The 16,593-nt window shown below is 42.9% G+C and overlaps 1 protein-coding gene across 1 annotated transcript in view; it reads left to right on the top strand.

The window, feature by feature from the left end:
• The first annotated feature begins 2,485 nt into the window (after nt 1–2,485).
• The window catches only part of BCAR3 (BCAR3 adaptor protein, NSP family member), a 131,554-nt gene continuing 117,446 nt past the window's right edge, over nt 2,486–16,593 (top strand). Inside the window, exons 1-2 of the mRNA XM_054981582.1 lie at nt 2,486–2,575; nt 15,925–16,039. Coding sequence (XP_054837557.1) covers nt 2,486–2,575; nt 15,925–16,039 — 205 coding nt within the window. The remainder of the gene's footprint in view (nt 2,576–15,924; nt 16,040–16,593) is intronic.

Raw genomic sequence — 16,593 nt, 5'->3', positions numbered from 1 at the left:
TCTGATGTTCATAGGGGTCCCTATAATCTCATCAGGCTCAGCATTTTGAGCTGCAGAGGGGTGGGGCGATGAGAAATACTTTCCATCACTGGAAATTATCACTCGATCCAACCAAAAACCAAACAGTAGCTGGCTGACTAGTCAGGCACAAGACTGTCACTGAAAATGTGTCTGAGAACTGTGTGTCATATACATATAATTGAATATATCCCAGGATAAATAAAGTTGCATTGTCTGGAATACTGATTTTATGTCTTTTTAAACTTCTGACTTGAGGGGCATTCATTGATAATGCTGCATTCTTGGTGGATGGTAGTAGATGACAACAATGACTGTACCTTTGAGTTTAGGCAGTTTCTTGACTTGTGTACATAAGCCATCTGGATTGACTTCCATGTGCAATCGGCTCAGTATTACTGCAGCAAAATATCCTTGATTTCAAGAAACTATGAATGTACGATGTGTATTGCTGGTCGACTGACAATTCCTTCTGCGTTTGTAAGGTTCATCATCAAGTCTCTAGTAGAAGTTTGTATGTGAATGGTGTTCTTAATTTAGCTTGATGGGTCACAGATTGTTCAGAACAGGAGTAAGGTATAAATGCAGTGGTAGTTTGGGGGAGCTAGCCTGTATGAACATGTACACACAGACACAGACTCTACCTGCTACAGTGGCACGGCTTTATTTCAGTGGTTCTGAAAGTGGTGGTGGTGATCTAAAAGTGGGTGGTGATGATGACACTTTTGCAGGCGGGTTGTAAGGCTAGGAAGGTGGAGGAGGAACAGCGTAAGCTTGGAGAAGAGGCTTTGGGAGATGGCAGATCTTATGCAGAGGCAAATCTATAAAATGAAGCCTGTTACTTAGCAGTTCTATATATGTATACATGCAAAACACAAACAAAAGAATATGAACTGGTTGTGTGTTAACTGATACTAGATTCCTGAGCTTTAAATTAGGATGGGAAAATGTAGTTTGGGGTTATTTTACAAACGAGTCCCCAAAAGCACAGCAAGCTTAAAAGTGGGTTCCACATCAGAAAGCCACTGATTTATTTGATGCAATGATTGTAATTGATAAACACGTCATCAGGTCCTCCACCCATGAAAAAGACAACATTCCAACTCCCTCAGTAGTCGATTAGTATGTAGTACCTCAGCCAGTAGATGGTGCTTCACAATTTCACAGTTTCCTTACTGCTCAGTCGCTGTTCTGTATCTTGTTCTCTTCTAATATGATTTGGAAATTCTGCTAAACTGTGTGCTTTTGCGCTCGTGCTCTCCCAGGGTGATTTGTAGCAAAACTCCCTTGTTTAACGCAAAAACTTGGTTGAGGAAGGAATTGCCATGCATATTATTTGTGTGTTCCTCTTCGGTTATTTTTCTATTGTAGTACTATTTGTACCTGCTCTGATGCTTATTCAAGTGAATAGGAGCCTCCTGAGAAGCACTTCCTGGTTTTTAGTTACCAGCCTAGAGAGATAACGGCTGATTTTCATAAATAGCAGATAAGGTGATAATAGAAACTCAGTATCTAAGGATCTAACCTAGCCTTCCTCTGACATCATAGCTTTCTATATAAAGGATTTGTTTAAAATAGAGGCATCCCTCCCTCAGTGCAATCCTATGCAAGTCTACTCAATGAGGCTCACTTCCATGCAAGTGTCTTTAGGATTTCAGTTCCAGTGAGCACCTCGATCACATGGCCTGCTGTGGTAATATTGAGACACCATTTTACCACCTATAATTTGCATGTGAGAAGCAGACCAAAGATATGTGGATTAGGTGATGTCTGCGGACACGGAATTTGCTGGCACTGCTCTTCAGAGGATATATGTGATTTAGGTGTTGGCCTGCTATTCTTAATTTATTTCTTAAACTAGCATTTCAGAAAGTTTAGTAGCTGACCAGGGATCTAGCCTAATAACTTTTTAAAATGTACCATGCCTCTCTTCCTCTCTAGACCTGTTCAGGGATATATATATAATTCATCTGCATCTGACGAAGAGAACTGTGATTCTCGAAAGCTTATGCTACAATAAAGTTGGTTAGTCTTAAAGGTGCTACTGGACTCTTTTTGATATGTAATTCAGAATAACTCATTTTGTTACAACCTACCTTTCTAAATTGCTTCTCTGAGCCACGCATTGTTCAATTTTTATATCCTACTTTTATTGATTAAATATTATTTTAGGGCTAGTTCACCAATCCATGTAACTCACTGTTATCTTATATGTAACTTAAAAGGAGGCACCTGGCCACATTAAAGAGCAAGTATGAAGTGAGATTGGATGATATGAAAATTCTTTAATAAAGTAATTAATCTGTGGTAGTTCATTCATGCATGCAAGTCATTAGTTGATGTTCCCTCAGTCAATTAATTAATGTGTGTGTGAAATAAACCTCAAATTTCTTGTATACTTAGAGGTTAATACTGATTTTTTGTTCTGCAGAACTAAAGGCATCCCGAGGAAACAGAAGGAAAAATTATGAAGCATCTCTCAGTTTCTAACTGGTTAACTCAACTGGGACTCCCAGAGTACTATACTCTTTTTGATGAACAGTATGATGAGGTAGAGGTAAGAAACCTGTTTTTAAAAACAAGAAAAACTACACAAATATTTCAAGCCAACTTAGAACAGTGAGGTTTTGTTCCAAATCTCTGTCTGTCTGTCTGTCTGTCTCTCTCTCTCACACATGTGCACGTGCACACACAAACACACACACAGAGGTTACTTTTTTAAAGGCATCATGAGAACTCTAATAAACATGTTGGCCTGTAGTACATTGTTAGACCTTCTGACCCAGGCTTCCTGGTGTACTAATTCCCACCACTACCCATTGCCATGGCTGGATCCTGACCCTAGTTTTTATATAATAATAACAACAACAACAACAACAACAACAACAACATTTGATTTATATACCGCCCTTCAGGACAACTTAATGCCCACTCAGAGTGGTTTACAAAGTGTTATTATTACCCCACAACAATCACCCTGTGAGGTGGGTGGGTCTGAGAGAGCTCCAGAGAACTGTGACTCGCCCAAGGTCACCCAGCTGGCTTTGTGGAGGAGTGGGGAATCAAACCTGGTTCTCCAGATTAGAGTCCCGTGCTCTTAACCACTACACCAAACTGGCTCCTATAGTAACGTGTTTTGATCAGCCCCCAGATTTGCATACAACAGCTAGATTCTGTATTGAAACAAGGGAACTAAGAATAGATAAGCAGCCCTGCACAGGTGCAAAATGCATTTTCCTCACTACAAAGAATACGTGGATTAAGCAGCTGCAGTATTGTTGAAACTAGGCTAGTTGCCGTTGTCCAGGGTCTGAGCCTCAGCCCCCGGACTTGCCAGGAGGGAGCAATGGGAGGCAACCGGGAGACAGCAGCCCTGCCGCCCCAGCCAGCAACCAGGGGCAGAATCCACCTACACCCTGGGAAAGGGGCAAAGGGCCAGGGCCTCAGAGGGTTAGAGGAGGCAGAGAGGCACCAGCTAGACCCACCCTCCAGGGGGGCAATAGGGAGCTCAACAGAGCAGAGAGAGAGGGCAAAAGCAGGGGGAATAGGGACCCAGCAGCTGCCCAAACAGAGCTCTTACCTGGCAGAGAGGAGAAGCAGCCCCAACAACCCCAAGCCACGTTCAAGCCTATGCACCAGCTGGAAGGCAATAACCTGGCTCAGGAAAGATCAGGGACAAAGCAGCCCCAGGTGGAGTTGCCACAGGCATTCTGGGGGAGGAGCTGGGCAGCCAGCCAAGGGGCCACAGCTGGACCTGCCTTCAGCAATCAGCAGAGTCAGGGAGGCTTGACAGCCAGGCAACAAGACCCAGCTGGTGCTGGTCAATGGAGCCAGATCAGCTACCTCAGCTGCAACTGCTTGGGGCAGCCCAGGACCAGGCTGGAAGGAGGGCGGGGCGGAGGAAGGAAGCCCTATAAAGGTTGGCTGGGAAGAGTGCTGGGGTGGTGGGTGTGAGTAAGGAGTGATGGTGTGGAAGCAGAGCAGTGCGGGAGTGGAGGCTTGGAGGAGAGTTCTGGGAGGAGGAGATGATGGAGGACACAGGGAGTGAGCAGGCCAGGTTGAGCAGGCCAGCGAGTGGACTGCGAGGGAGTCTGGGTGATGTATACCGCCCCTCCTTTCACAGAGCAGGGTCCTGCAGCATCCCTGGCACCTCTCTGATGTCAGGGCTAGCACAGCTGGTGCCCCACCCAGCGGCAGTGATGGCAAGCCCTGACAGCTGCCACATTTCTGCCTCCTGCTTCCATTGCCCTGACTCCCATCCTTGCTCAGCTGAGCAGCAGAAGCAAAATAGGGCAGGGTGGTGTTGTGTTTTTACCTCTGAGTTGGGGGGGATTCATGGAGCTTTGCATGATGCCATTTCCCCTATTCTCTACCCCCAAATTCTTCCCCCATACTTTCCTAGCTGGCAACCCTAGTTGATACTGTGGATACTTTGGTAATTTTGAGGACTGGTAGAGGGTGACATAACAAATGAATCTATGGAGGATGAGGCCAATTACAAAATGGCTACCAGAAGGGCTGGGTCTAATGACAATATTTTGTGAGGTTCAACAACATGTTAAGAGGTTCCACACTATGCATGCTCCTATGATGAAGGTGGCTGTTTCCAAATGATGCTTCCTACAGACACAAAGGTGATGGTTCCCAAGCTTTTCTGAAGTACCCTCTACTTCAATGAAGAGGAGGAAAATCAGGATCAGCATTTTGTTTAGGGGAAGAGTTGCTATGGGGAAGAAGTTGCCAAGAAAACATTGGCGGGTGCCATGGCATCCAGAGGCACCACATTGGGGATCACTGACAAATGGATTCTCTCTTTTTAGGTATTAAGAGCTGCAAAATGGATTTCTGCAAGCTTCAGAAACAGACATGACCAATAGGCTTTATAATCATGTTATTTGAAAACTAATGACAACATAATTACCAACGCACAAGTATTTAAACTAGAAAATTTGTTGGCTCTTGTCTCATTTTTTTCTATCCCGTATAACTAATAATAATTTTGCTTCAATGTCCTGATTTAATTGGGAAAGATTATTTTATTGTTATTGTTTGCTAAGTACTGCTGCTTGGGGCTAGACAAGACCATTCAGGACAAAATATGATCTCACAAATGCCCTCATGAATCACTGCCCAAGAACTGGAGCTTAAGGGTACAATCCAGAATTGTTGAGCAGTATTGTTGACTTCTGTAAAGCTTGAACTATGTCACCCATATCATTCCCTTAAAACCTTCCTATAATGTGCATGATTTGTTGACAGACAAAGTCATCAGGACTTTTGTTTTTCATCTTTAGAGTCTGTGGTTTACAATGCTTAAAGGCTCTGAGTACACACAACATACAGCCTGTCATAGCGTGTACATTTTAGCTGCCAAAGCCATAGCAAATTGAAAAGTTCTGTTTCAAGTTTAAGAAAAGTAAAAAGTTACATGATGAAAGCAAATCTGATTCAGCATATACAATATATCACTTATCATGGAGGGTTATTTTTTTATTTAGGCTTTCCATTTGCCCACTGACAGTGAGCATTCCCCTGTCCCCGTTCAGAATCCTTCACTCGCAATTATTTGAGGAATGGGAGAAAAATGGGATAGTATTGATTTACTCTAGGAATTCCCCCAATCTCTATGATAAAGTGTATAGAGATTGGAGGGATTACTATGGTGTGGCCTGGAAGAGATGTCACATCCTCCAAACCTCTGCCCAGAAGTGATGTAACATCCTCAGTGATGTTCTAGGAATTCCCCCGCTCTCTAAGGTCTTTATCATAGAGATCAAGGACATTCGTAGAGTGTCACAGGGGATGTGACATCACATCCCCTTAAACTCTTTGTAGTGAAATTTACTTATTCAATTCATTTATTTCTAATTTACAACATCTTGGGTTAGGCTTTTGAGACTTCCTCCCTTTTAGGAGATTGGGGCTGGTCGACTCAACACTGTCTATTCCAGTCAGATAAGAGGCCTTGAGCCAGAGGTGCAAACATGAAACAAAAGAACAAAGCTTGATGGAGGCTGGTACTGGTCTCCTGGCTTGCTAGCACATAGCCTTATGAGGGTAGAATGATGAGTTCTTTCCCCTCTCCCTTACCTGTGAGAACAGGCCATGGACAAGCCTGTCATCAGCTTTTGGTCCATCTGACTGGCTAAGAGTTTAGGCTGGCTGTAAGCAGCCAGACTTGAAAAGAGTTGTTTATCCAGTCTCTTGGTATCAGGGAACAAGCAGGGAAGAGGGAAGAAAAGGCGACCTGTTCCTGCTTTCGCTTCTGTTCCTGAATGCTATTCAACTGGTGGATTCCTCTTATGGATCCCAGGTCACCCAGTGGGTGCAGGAGCCTGATGAAACACAGACCTTTGGCAAGGGAACAGTCAAGAAGAGTTGCTTTGCCCCCCGCACCTGGCTGGTGGGGGGGAAACAGGCCTCCCAGGTGTGTTCCTAGGGCACCACAACAATGTCACTCCCAGGAGTGATGTCATCATGCCGCCGTGGGAGTTTGGGGCCCAAATCAGTCTGTTTCCAAGCCCAGAAGCAATCCCAGACCCTGCATGATGACATTACTTCCCGGAAATGACATCATTGTGCTGCCCCAGGAGCATGTGTGCACGAATGAAGGTTAGTGCCAAGTTCCCCACCACCATCTGGAGGGTAAGGGGACCTGGCAATTCTAATTCCTGTGCTAGCAACCTTTGTGCTTTTGTCTTTAGGTCCTCTGTACTTAAAAACTAAAGCTCCCTTGTGAACTCTGAAACTTGCTAAAGGTAACATCTGGAACAAGTTCAGTGACTTCTGGTGAATATAGCCTAGCTATATGTTGTTGTTTTGAGCTTTTCTGCATACTTCTATATTTATTTTGTTTGCTTTTGCAGTTTGCTTTAATAAATCCCTTTTTAATTTAGAGTTGTGTCTTCAATCCAAACCCAAAATTCTTTGATGATTTTGCCACACATTTACCCTGTTAATTTTGCTACCCTGTTATTTTGTTTCTGGACTCAACCTGCTGAGTGTTTAAAGGTGCTACTGGACTCTTTACTGCTTAAAACCTGGTAGGGTTGTAAACAGGCCTCTCCCCAGGCATCTACCCCTAAAATTCATGTGTCACACATACAGCTTTGCATTTAACTTAATCCGTAATGGAAGCATATTAATGTTTGCTTCTTGAAAGCCAAACTTTTCACTTCTGAACTCTTGGTTATTTATCGTCTTAGCAACTCTCTGCGGTTAAGTATACTTACCATGTATCAAGAAAGCTTATTCTGGGATAATTTTTTTAGTCTCTATGGTGCCCTGATAGTAGAGAGTCCAGTAGCACTTTTAAGACTAATCAACTTTACTGTGGCATAAGCTTTCGAGAACCACAATTCTCTTCATCAGATGCATCTGACAAAGAGAACTGTGGTTCTCAAAAGCTTATGCTACAGTAGTTAGTCTTAAAGGTGCTATTGGACTCTTTACTATTTTGCAACTGCAGACTAAGGAGGTTTTAAACAGGAAGTTAGCCCTGTGAGGTAAGCACTCAGCAGGTTGAGTCCAGAAACAAATTAACAGGGTAGCATGTGGCAAAATGGTCAAAGAATTTTGGGTTTGGATTGAAGACACAACTCTAAATAACTCCTGGTGCTGCTGGACTCTTTACTATTTTGTCCCTACAGACTAACATGGCTAACTCCTCTGGATCTAAGGTGCCCTGCACTCCTGTTTTACAAGTGTTATGACATCATGATGATGTCATCCAGATTCAGTTTCGTTTTCTCAGCCATGTCGGACGCTCCTCTTCGCAGGTCCGAGAGGAAGCGCCCGAGCACCCTGTCTGGGTGGCTGATCTGCGAAGATTAGCCCCCAAAACTCCCAGTGAGGGAGGCTGGGTCTGGGACGCTGCGGGAAGAGCCCCCCGGAATCAATGTGGGGGGTTAATTGCCCGTTTGTCCCTACGGAGGCCGGCAGACGTGCGCGGCGCCTCGAGTGCTGCCGGGCCATGGAAAACGGCAAAGAGCAGAATTAGGCGAAAGCCTGCAAGTAAGCGAATCCCTTCTGTTATTACAAGCGTACGCGAAGGAGTGGTGGGATCTGAAGCTAAGAAGGCTCGTTCTTCCCCTTTGCTGAGTTTCAGAATCTGGTTGGCGGTTTCCCCCCCAAAAAAATGGCAACAAAAAAACAAAGTCCCACTTTGGGCAAGTCAGTTTCGGCTGCCCTGAAGGGAGAGTCGTTGGAGGAAGTAGTGCGGAGGGCGGTTGGTGAAGCCATAAAACCCTTTGTTGACAAACTGAATGAAACAGATCAAAGGGTGGGCTTAATTGAGAGCGAAGTGAAAACCATTAAGGAAGCAGTGGGGAGGGGGCAGAGAAGTCTGCTTGGGAAAGTGCGTCACTCGTGAAGGCTACGAATAAAGAGCTTAAGCTGGTGGAGAACCAGCTGATCGGGCTACAAGTGGAACGAACACAGACAATTTTGCGCCTCCAGAATGTGAAAGAGGAGGAAAATGAGGATTTACGGGGTCTGGTCTCGGAACTACTGGCGACACCCGCGAGGGCAACTAAAGAAGAAGTAAAAAGCGCCATTTTGGAAGTCCGTTGGGCTACTTCAAAATATGCAATGAAGCGTCAGCTGCCTCGCGAGATCATCATTGATTTTTCATCTAAGAGGATCCGGGACACTATCCTATATAATTCATACAATGCAGATTTGGACTTTCTGGGTAATAAAGTTAAGATATTGAAAGACGTCCCATTTCTAGTTCGGAAAAGACGTTTTAAGTATAAAAAGTTCGCAGCTCTTCTGAGAGAACGTGGAATAAAGTACAAATGGTTATTTCCGGAAGGAATCTGGTTCAGTCACAAAGATCAAGCTTTCAAGATATTATCAGAAGATCAACTAAGGGATTTTGAGGATAAAAATCCGGAATTTCAGTGCACCAAGCAAGACGAAAAGGAGAAGTCTGAGGGGGGGGGAGGAAACGAGCACTGCGGCTGCAGTTGCTCAGAGAGAATTGCGTCCGGGACCCAGGACGGGAAGGAAAATTTAATTTGAATTTAAATTGTAATTTGCATTTAGTAAGGTCAACCACTCCATCAATATAACATAAAGCTTTAACTTTTGAATAATGGCAGTATGAAGGGAAAACATTTTGTGTAGCATAGTGGTTACATCTTGTAGTTGTTGTGTTTTTTTTTCCTTCCTTCCCTTGTTCCCTTTCTTCCCTTTGTATTGTTAGTTAATGTAGTTAATAAAAAATAAAAATATTATAAAAAAAAATGATGATGTCATCTACTCCCCCATCATTAGTGATGAGTAGGGGGTGGGGTGGGAGAAGGCACACATGTAATTGTATTTAAATAATATTAAGAGGGGAGGGGAAGAATGAGACTTGAGACTTTTTCAGCAGTCATGTCCAGAGTCTAGTTTGGACCATACTAACAAACTGTTTGCTTGTTTAGAAAATGTATATTGTACCCAGGGCTTTTTTTCAGCGGGAACGCAGTGGAACGGAGTTCTGGCACCTCTTAAAAATGGTCACATGACCAATGACCCTGCCCCCTGATCTCCAGACAGAGGAGAGTTTAGATTGCCCTCCGTGCCGCTCAGCGGAGTGGAGGGCAATCTAAACTCCCCTCTGTCTGGAGATCAGGGGGCAGGGCCATTGCCCATGTGACATTTTCACTGAGGGCAATTTAAACTTTAAAAAAACTCCCCCCTTGTTCCAGCTGACCCAAAGTGATGTCATTGTGCAGTCTTAAGTTCCACCACTGAGTTCCACCACCTCTTTTCCCAGAAAAAAGCCCTGATTGTACCTATTCAAAGGCCTGCTTGAGGTGGCTCATGAAATAAAAATAATTAAAATGTGAAATCATTATAATTAACAGACAATGAAAACCTAGAGCATAAAACCCTAGAACATAAAAGAGCATAAAACGCAGAGCATAAAACTTTTAGCAGCCTAAATGATCCTTACAACAGCCCTCAGATTAGAAGTAGATTTTTAAAACAATTAAAAAGATCAACTCCCTAATTCAAAGCCTGGGTAAAAGAAAGTGTGACAGCTTAAATAAAGTAGGAAAACCTCTGCATAATTCTTAATAGTTAAATAGTAGTCAATTCCAAAATATTAATAATCCAAGTGATCCATGATCTGATCTCCTTGTGGACCTCTCTCCCAGCTGTTGGGTTAAGTTTATATTTCTTCCCCAACTACTATTTTATTAATTTAAAATATTTTATCTTGTGTTTCTCCTTGAAAAGAAAGTCCCAAGGCTGCTTATAACCAACAACAATTTTGGCAGAGTTATTTCTGAAGGGGAAAGTGTATGAGGTAAAAGGTTAAAGAAAAAAAACTAGTACTATTGCTGATTCAACTAGCCCTCCCACAGCTACTTCTAGTGTTAAAGAAAACCTCATATAATCCAAACACAGATCTAAGTATGGCTTTCTTTGAAACAGCTGTGTATGGGATTGCATTCTTAATGTTACCTTTGCTTGGATTTTGCCCAAACCTGTGGTATTTTATCTGATTCTCAGTCGACATTAGCTAACTAATTTGAATATTGGTGAAGTTTTGGTAATATAAATGGGAAAAAATAAGGGGTTTCGAAGAGACACTAGTAAGCTTCAGAAAGAATGATTGCTCTTGCTCCCCAATAGCTGTCTTAAGCTGAAGCAGTGTAAAGCTGAAACATGTTCCTAGGAAATTCACTCTGCCTTTTTCACACTGTGGAAGGAATCAAATTCACTAGACTGCAAACTGGAAGACAGGCATAACAGACATGCTTTCTTAGTTAAATAGACCAGAACCCTTGCCTGAGGGGCTAGGAAGGTAGGAATTAGTTGCTTCTTCTTGGCTGCCTAGTGCGTCATTCTGGGGACAATGGGTTTGTCCAGGGCCTAAGGTCATTCTTCTGTGAACAATTTTACAGTGTCGGGAAGGTGTTTTTTATAGCCGACATTCAGATTGCACCCTGTCCCAGAGAACACCCTCTCTATTGTTAAGGTGCATACATTACTTAAATTACAAAGAAAAAGTATTTTAAAGCTAAAAATAAGCGAAAAATAAAATGCAGGGAAGTAGTGCACAATAAATGAACAAAAACACACACAAAAAGAGAATCATTAGCCTTTTCTTTTCATTCTTAATGTGATGTGCATATACCTCACACACACACATGGGCACATATTCGTTGGCACCAGACTGAGTAGTACAGAAAATAATGAGTATTGTTTTGTTTTGAGGTGTTAACAACATTAACAACCTCATCCTAAGACCCCAACACCTATTCTCACACAGAAGAGGGGATTTATTTGTGGCCGGATTTGCTTGGTAGTGCCTGGATTTTTATGCTGCTGATATAAAATTGTGTATCAATATTGGTTTTTATTACTATTTTTAATGTTCTATTGTATTTTTAATAATATATTTGTTGGAAGCTGCCCTGAGCCCGCTAACTGGAAGGGCAGGGCATAAGTTTAATCAACCAACCAACCAACCAACCAACCAATCAATCAATAAAGGAAAAGCCTCTCACCAAGGTGCAGGGAGCTCAGTAAGAGCACCACTGACCATAGCAAACTCACCAACTCCTACCAATCATATTCATAATAACACGCTCACAATGACTCTGTGAGAGACAAAGAAGCAGGAACTCAGTACTTACTGATGTGGCCATGTCCCCTGAATGTCAACCCCCCACCACCCACCCACAACACAACAAACATAGGAACAAAAGAACCATGCCCTCTCTACTGGAAAGAAAACTGACCAGTAGACACCTACCCTGGAATAAGCTCCACCCCAAGGAGCTATTCAAATTTGAATCTGAGCTATGCTCCTTTCAGCGCATGCACCAAGGGGAAGGAATCCTGGCCAGTCCATCTACACTGTTCACATGCCTCTATAGCTCATTTGTTTTGAAACTTGCTTTATATGAACTCCATTAGGTGACTCTCAGTTTCTGTATGATGGAGAAATATAAGCAACTGTTTTCCAGTCACTTTTGTCAATTCGTATAGTATGTAATATTGGATAAATTTCTATTGCTGTACTAGGCAGAAGGTGCATTTCAGGGACCCCTAAGGGTCCATTTGCTATGCGTCTCTATGATATCCATGTACTCTGCACTGATAGATGCCCACTGCACCAATCCACACATGGAGCTGGTGATGAAAGCAACCCAAAGAATCCTTGCTGTGTGGAAGCAGCCCAAACAATCCAAAACCAAGTTACACCCTTCTCAGCCCATTTACTTCAGTGGACTTAGAGGGATGTAACTCTGCTTATGACTGCACTGTTAGCCTCTCAACAACCTTATAACATTAATTGAGTTGCTAGATGCTAGGTGATTTGTTCAAGTGGCCACCCATATGGGGCTTCATAGCTGAGCAACGATTTGAACATCCAAACCCAACATTTTAGCCACTGAACTGCATTGCTCTCACAGAAATGTATTATAGTATTATATCAAATTATATACAATTTGACTTTAGGTGTATAAATATATCAGTATATTCCAGCTGTTTACATGTCATTATAATTGAAACGGAAACTTGTAAAAAAATTAAGTGGAGGAGCTCCTTACAGTGCCTCCTTTCTCTACCAACTTTTTGAAAGCCAATGAGGCTTTCTGGAGTGGCACAACTTAATGTGGAAATTCTTTGCAGGTGGTCTTCTTGACCATGTGTTAAAAGTAATTAAATGGTGCAATCTGCATTTATGACCCTAGAGCTGAGATGCCAGTTCTTAATAGATAACAGTTGAGAAACACCTGCTTGCAAGAAAGGAGACTCCAAAGAATGTGCCTTTAAAGCATCCCTGGAAAAACGCAACCAAAGGAAATTCATAATGACCTCAAGTTGGTTCCAAGTTCTCTCGGAATGGTGGTCAGAAAAACTCACCTATGAAAAATAGAGAAGATTGCACCGTATACCTGTAGAATGAGGAAAGAGAAGGAAGCAGACCTTTATTCTCTTCAGTCCCTATCATAAGAAAGGTTACTTCTCTCCTATGTTTCCTGGTATATGTACTTACACAAAGACATTAATATATATTTACGTACTTACACAAAGACATAGATATATTTTTACATCTATGTCTTTTTCTTATTCCAGTGAGCAATGTTATGGATGCAGCTAAGCTGTACCCCAACCCCACGTTTGCTGTATGCAGAACTTTCACCTAGAGACTGTGGTTGCAGCCATTAAGTTGTATCCCCTTTAAGTGAAAGCAAAGGTGGTTTTCTTTGCTCTAGCAAAAGTGAGAGCCCTGAATCCCCATGTTGTGCTCAGAAACAAGCCCCCTAGAAAAGTGAGGGCATGCTGTGTTCCTCATCAGGAAAAATTCCTCTGGCGGAAGCAGCCCCAAATACATTGGAATTTGGCTTGGGTAGAAATTAGGAGTGTCCATAATGGAAAAAAACCCAAACCAAAATTACACACAGAACTCGGTGGTTCAGCTTCTGGAACTCTGAACCAAATCCCAGAAAAGAGGTGACCCCCACCCATGCCAAAAAGTCTGTGTGTTTTGTTTTGGTACTTAGTGCACAGAGGCCAGGCAGGCAGGCCAGGCAGTGGAGGCTGTCAGGCAGCATCTTGTTTTCCTTAACAGTATGTCTGTACATGCAACCTATTGGTTCCAAAGGGGAGAGACGGAGCCCTTAGCATTAACTCGGTTGGCAGGAAGGGGATGTGTGTGATGTGCATTACTGCATTTTTTCAGCACTTCCTGGACAATGGGGTTATGGTATTGTCATTGAGTGGCTCGTAGGAATCAAAGATTTGCTTTATACCAGGAAGGGAAGCAGCAGATGGCATGGTGCATCAGTGCCAGCATCACCATCACTTTCTGTGCACTTTTACGCACAATGCAAGAAAAGACTGGCAACATTCACGTGGGCATGCATGTGGGTTTGAGGAGGGAGGGGTCTCCTTCAGCCTCCAAGCCCCCAGCTGCCACAAAAGCTCATGCTATGCAGATTGGGGTGAAAATTGGAAAGAAAAAGCAATTATTAAAAGAGAGCCAGGAGGTCGCAGGCATATGAAGCTGGTTCATGCCCATTCAGTGGCCTTCTGCTGCTGCTGTCCTTCGTTTAGGTGCCGGGGCCACTCACTGTGACTTAAGAAGTCCACCAAAAATAGTGGGGTGAGGAACATCAGGAGGAATAACATCTGGCCCAGAAAGCTTTCCAGCTTTTGAGGCTTTTCTGATTAAAATTGTTAACCCAGCATTAAATGACAGGGAGGTAGCAGGCATGTGCTACTTGCATGCACACTCACCCCAAACTTTTTCCAGATCAGTATCCCATGCAGAAGGACTGATCCGGTCAGATTTCTTTCTTTCTGCTTGCCTCCTGGTGATTTCTCATTTTTCCTTTTCATTCAATTCTGGATTACCTGTTTTAGTTGAAAAGGGAGACTGGAAGCCAGCAACCTGTCCCATCTCCCACTTTTACTAGTAAAAAATAGGGGGGAAATCTGACATTAGAAACCAAAACATTCCAAATCCAGTGGGGGGACATTTTAACCTTCTAGGACATTCAGTTGCTGACCTAAAAGTAGCAGTGGAATTTCAAAGGGAGATTAGAGATTCTACTGAATTGCAACTGATAACGAAGCTCAAGACAATGCACCCACATGGACTGAATCAAGACAAAGGCTTCCTGTCTCATTACCAATGCTGATTTCTCAACTCCCACTCTGCATACCCCACCCTATTCAATCACGCCTGCCATTGTCATTTACCAGCTATTATCATTCGGCTTCTGCAGTCACTCCACTCTCCAAGGTATAAGAACAGATGGACTCACATTCTAGCTGTATCTGAAGAAGTGAGCTGTGGCTCATGAAAGCTCATACCCTACCACAAAGTTGGTTAGTCTTATAGGTGCTACTGGACTCTTGCTCTTTTCTACTGCTACAGACAGACTAACAAGGCTACCCATCTTGAACCAACATTTGCCTTCTTTGGAATCCATTGTTGCATGAGTTTTCATGTGCTTGAGGAAAAACTCATTGGATCTCAGCACAACATTCACTTTGACATGTGCTGTCCCCAAGCATTTCTTGGGATCCATAAACACAGAACCCCACTCTCAAACTTGATGGGTCAATGAATTAGAGGGAGGACTGTGTCCTGTGTGATTTTGATGCCATGTGCAAAAACAGCTATCCCAGAACCTAATTTTCCCACCCACCCTTTTGAAAAGAAGAACGTGCATTTGCGACAAATGCATGTGCAATGGACTGAAAAACCAAATTGATCAATTTTGAGCCAGCACCAGCCAACCCTGAACAAACGAGTAATGGAAGAGAATCATTCTGGAACCTCTGGAACCAAAACTGAAATGGACATTTCCTTGGTGTCCACCCCTAGTAGAAATAAAGCCCAGGATACATTTAGTGTATGTTTGTTTCAGATTGCTTTACACCAGGTTGCTGCTGAAGTTTAAAACAGATAAAAATGCCTTCCAACAAATGTACTAAAACATCTCAGAGGAAGGTGACAAAATCAGCAGCTTAATCTTGCTCCTGTTTGGTGAGCTGTATTCAGCATGGTGGGTCATACCAACTTTGTTTGGGCTATCTCAGCTGATTCTCTAGGGAAGTTGATGTGACAGTCTAGAAGCCCTGTGTTTATACAGTTCCCTGCAGGTCATGCAAATGTAGCCTTTTGTTTACTTACTTTGTCATGCTTTAATGTAATTGAATAGCATGCCAATATCAATACATTCTAAGTGTGCTCATTTTATAATCTGATGACAACAGCCTTTTATTTTATTGCCAAAAACAAGTGAAGTCATCTAAAAGTACCGTGTAAATATTTCTTTAATCTTATTTATCAAAGATTAGATCAAAATTCAAAGAGTGATTTGATTAAATCATGAATTAATTGAAAGTTTTAAAGCCCTGTGCTCATTTTCATTGTAATAGGACTTACTCCACTTGACAGAAGCTGAGCTTAAGAACCTGGGAATTGAGAATCAAGTCCACAGAACACTCATCATTTCTAACATCTTTCTCCTTCAGGAAGCAGAAAGAAAGAGAGGTAAGCAATATATTGTATGGTATCACAAATGATGGACATGCAGTCTAGCTAGAATAGTCGAGAGTATTTTAACATAAGGAGGAAAGTGTAAAAAACATGCATTAGGGCAGAGGAGGCCAATGTCTGAATCCTCCGGAGCCAGATTATTATCCAGACAACAATCTGTGGGCTAGCCACACAAACAATGCAATCCTAAGCAGAGTTACTCCAGTCAAAACCCATAGAAATCAATGTGGCTTAGATTGGAGTAACTCGTTCAGCATTACACTTCTCTGTATTTAAGCTGAGGTGGCTTCCCCTTCCCATCCAGTGTCCTTCCAGGGGCTATGATTGGCTGGCCACTCTCTAGGGCCTGCTTGAAGGCAGACTCCCCAGGGTTGGTTCAGAGCCCTGGGGCTACAGGTGGAACCCTGGGTTGATTGCCACACCTTCTGTGTGAATCTAGAGTCTACTTTGCTCCTGCTCCAGGTCTTTCTTGGTTTTAATGCTGCTTGGGGGTGCAAAGTGCCATCAGCTAGCTTCACTTAACTGCTTGCCTTGCCTGGGTGATCGTT

This window comes from Eublepharis macularius, chromosome 5, assembly GCF_028583425.1.
Source record: "Eublepharis macularius isolate TG4126 chromosome 5, MPM_Emac_v1.0, whole genome shotgun sequence".
Classification (NCBI taxonomy): Eukaryota; Metazoa; Chordata; class Lepidosauria; order Squamata; family Eublepharidae; genus Eublepharis; species Eublepharis macularius.
Note: the sequence above shows the minus strand (reverse complement) of the source record. Positions and strands in the feature narration are given on the sequence as shown.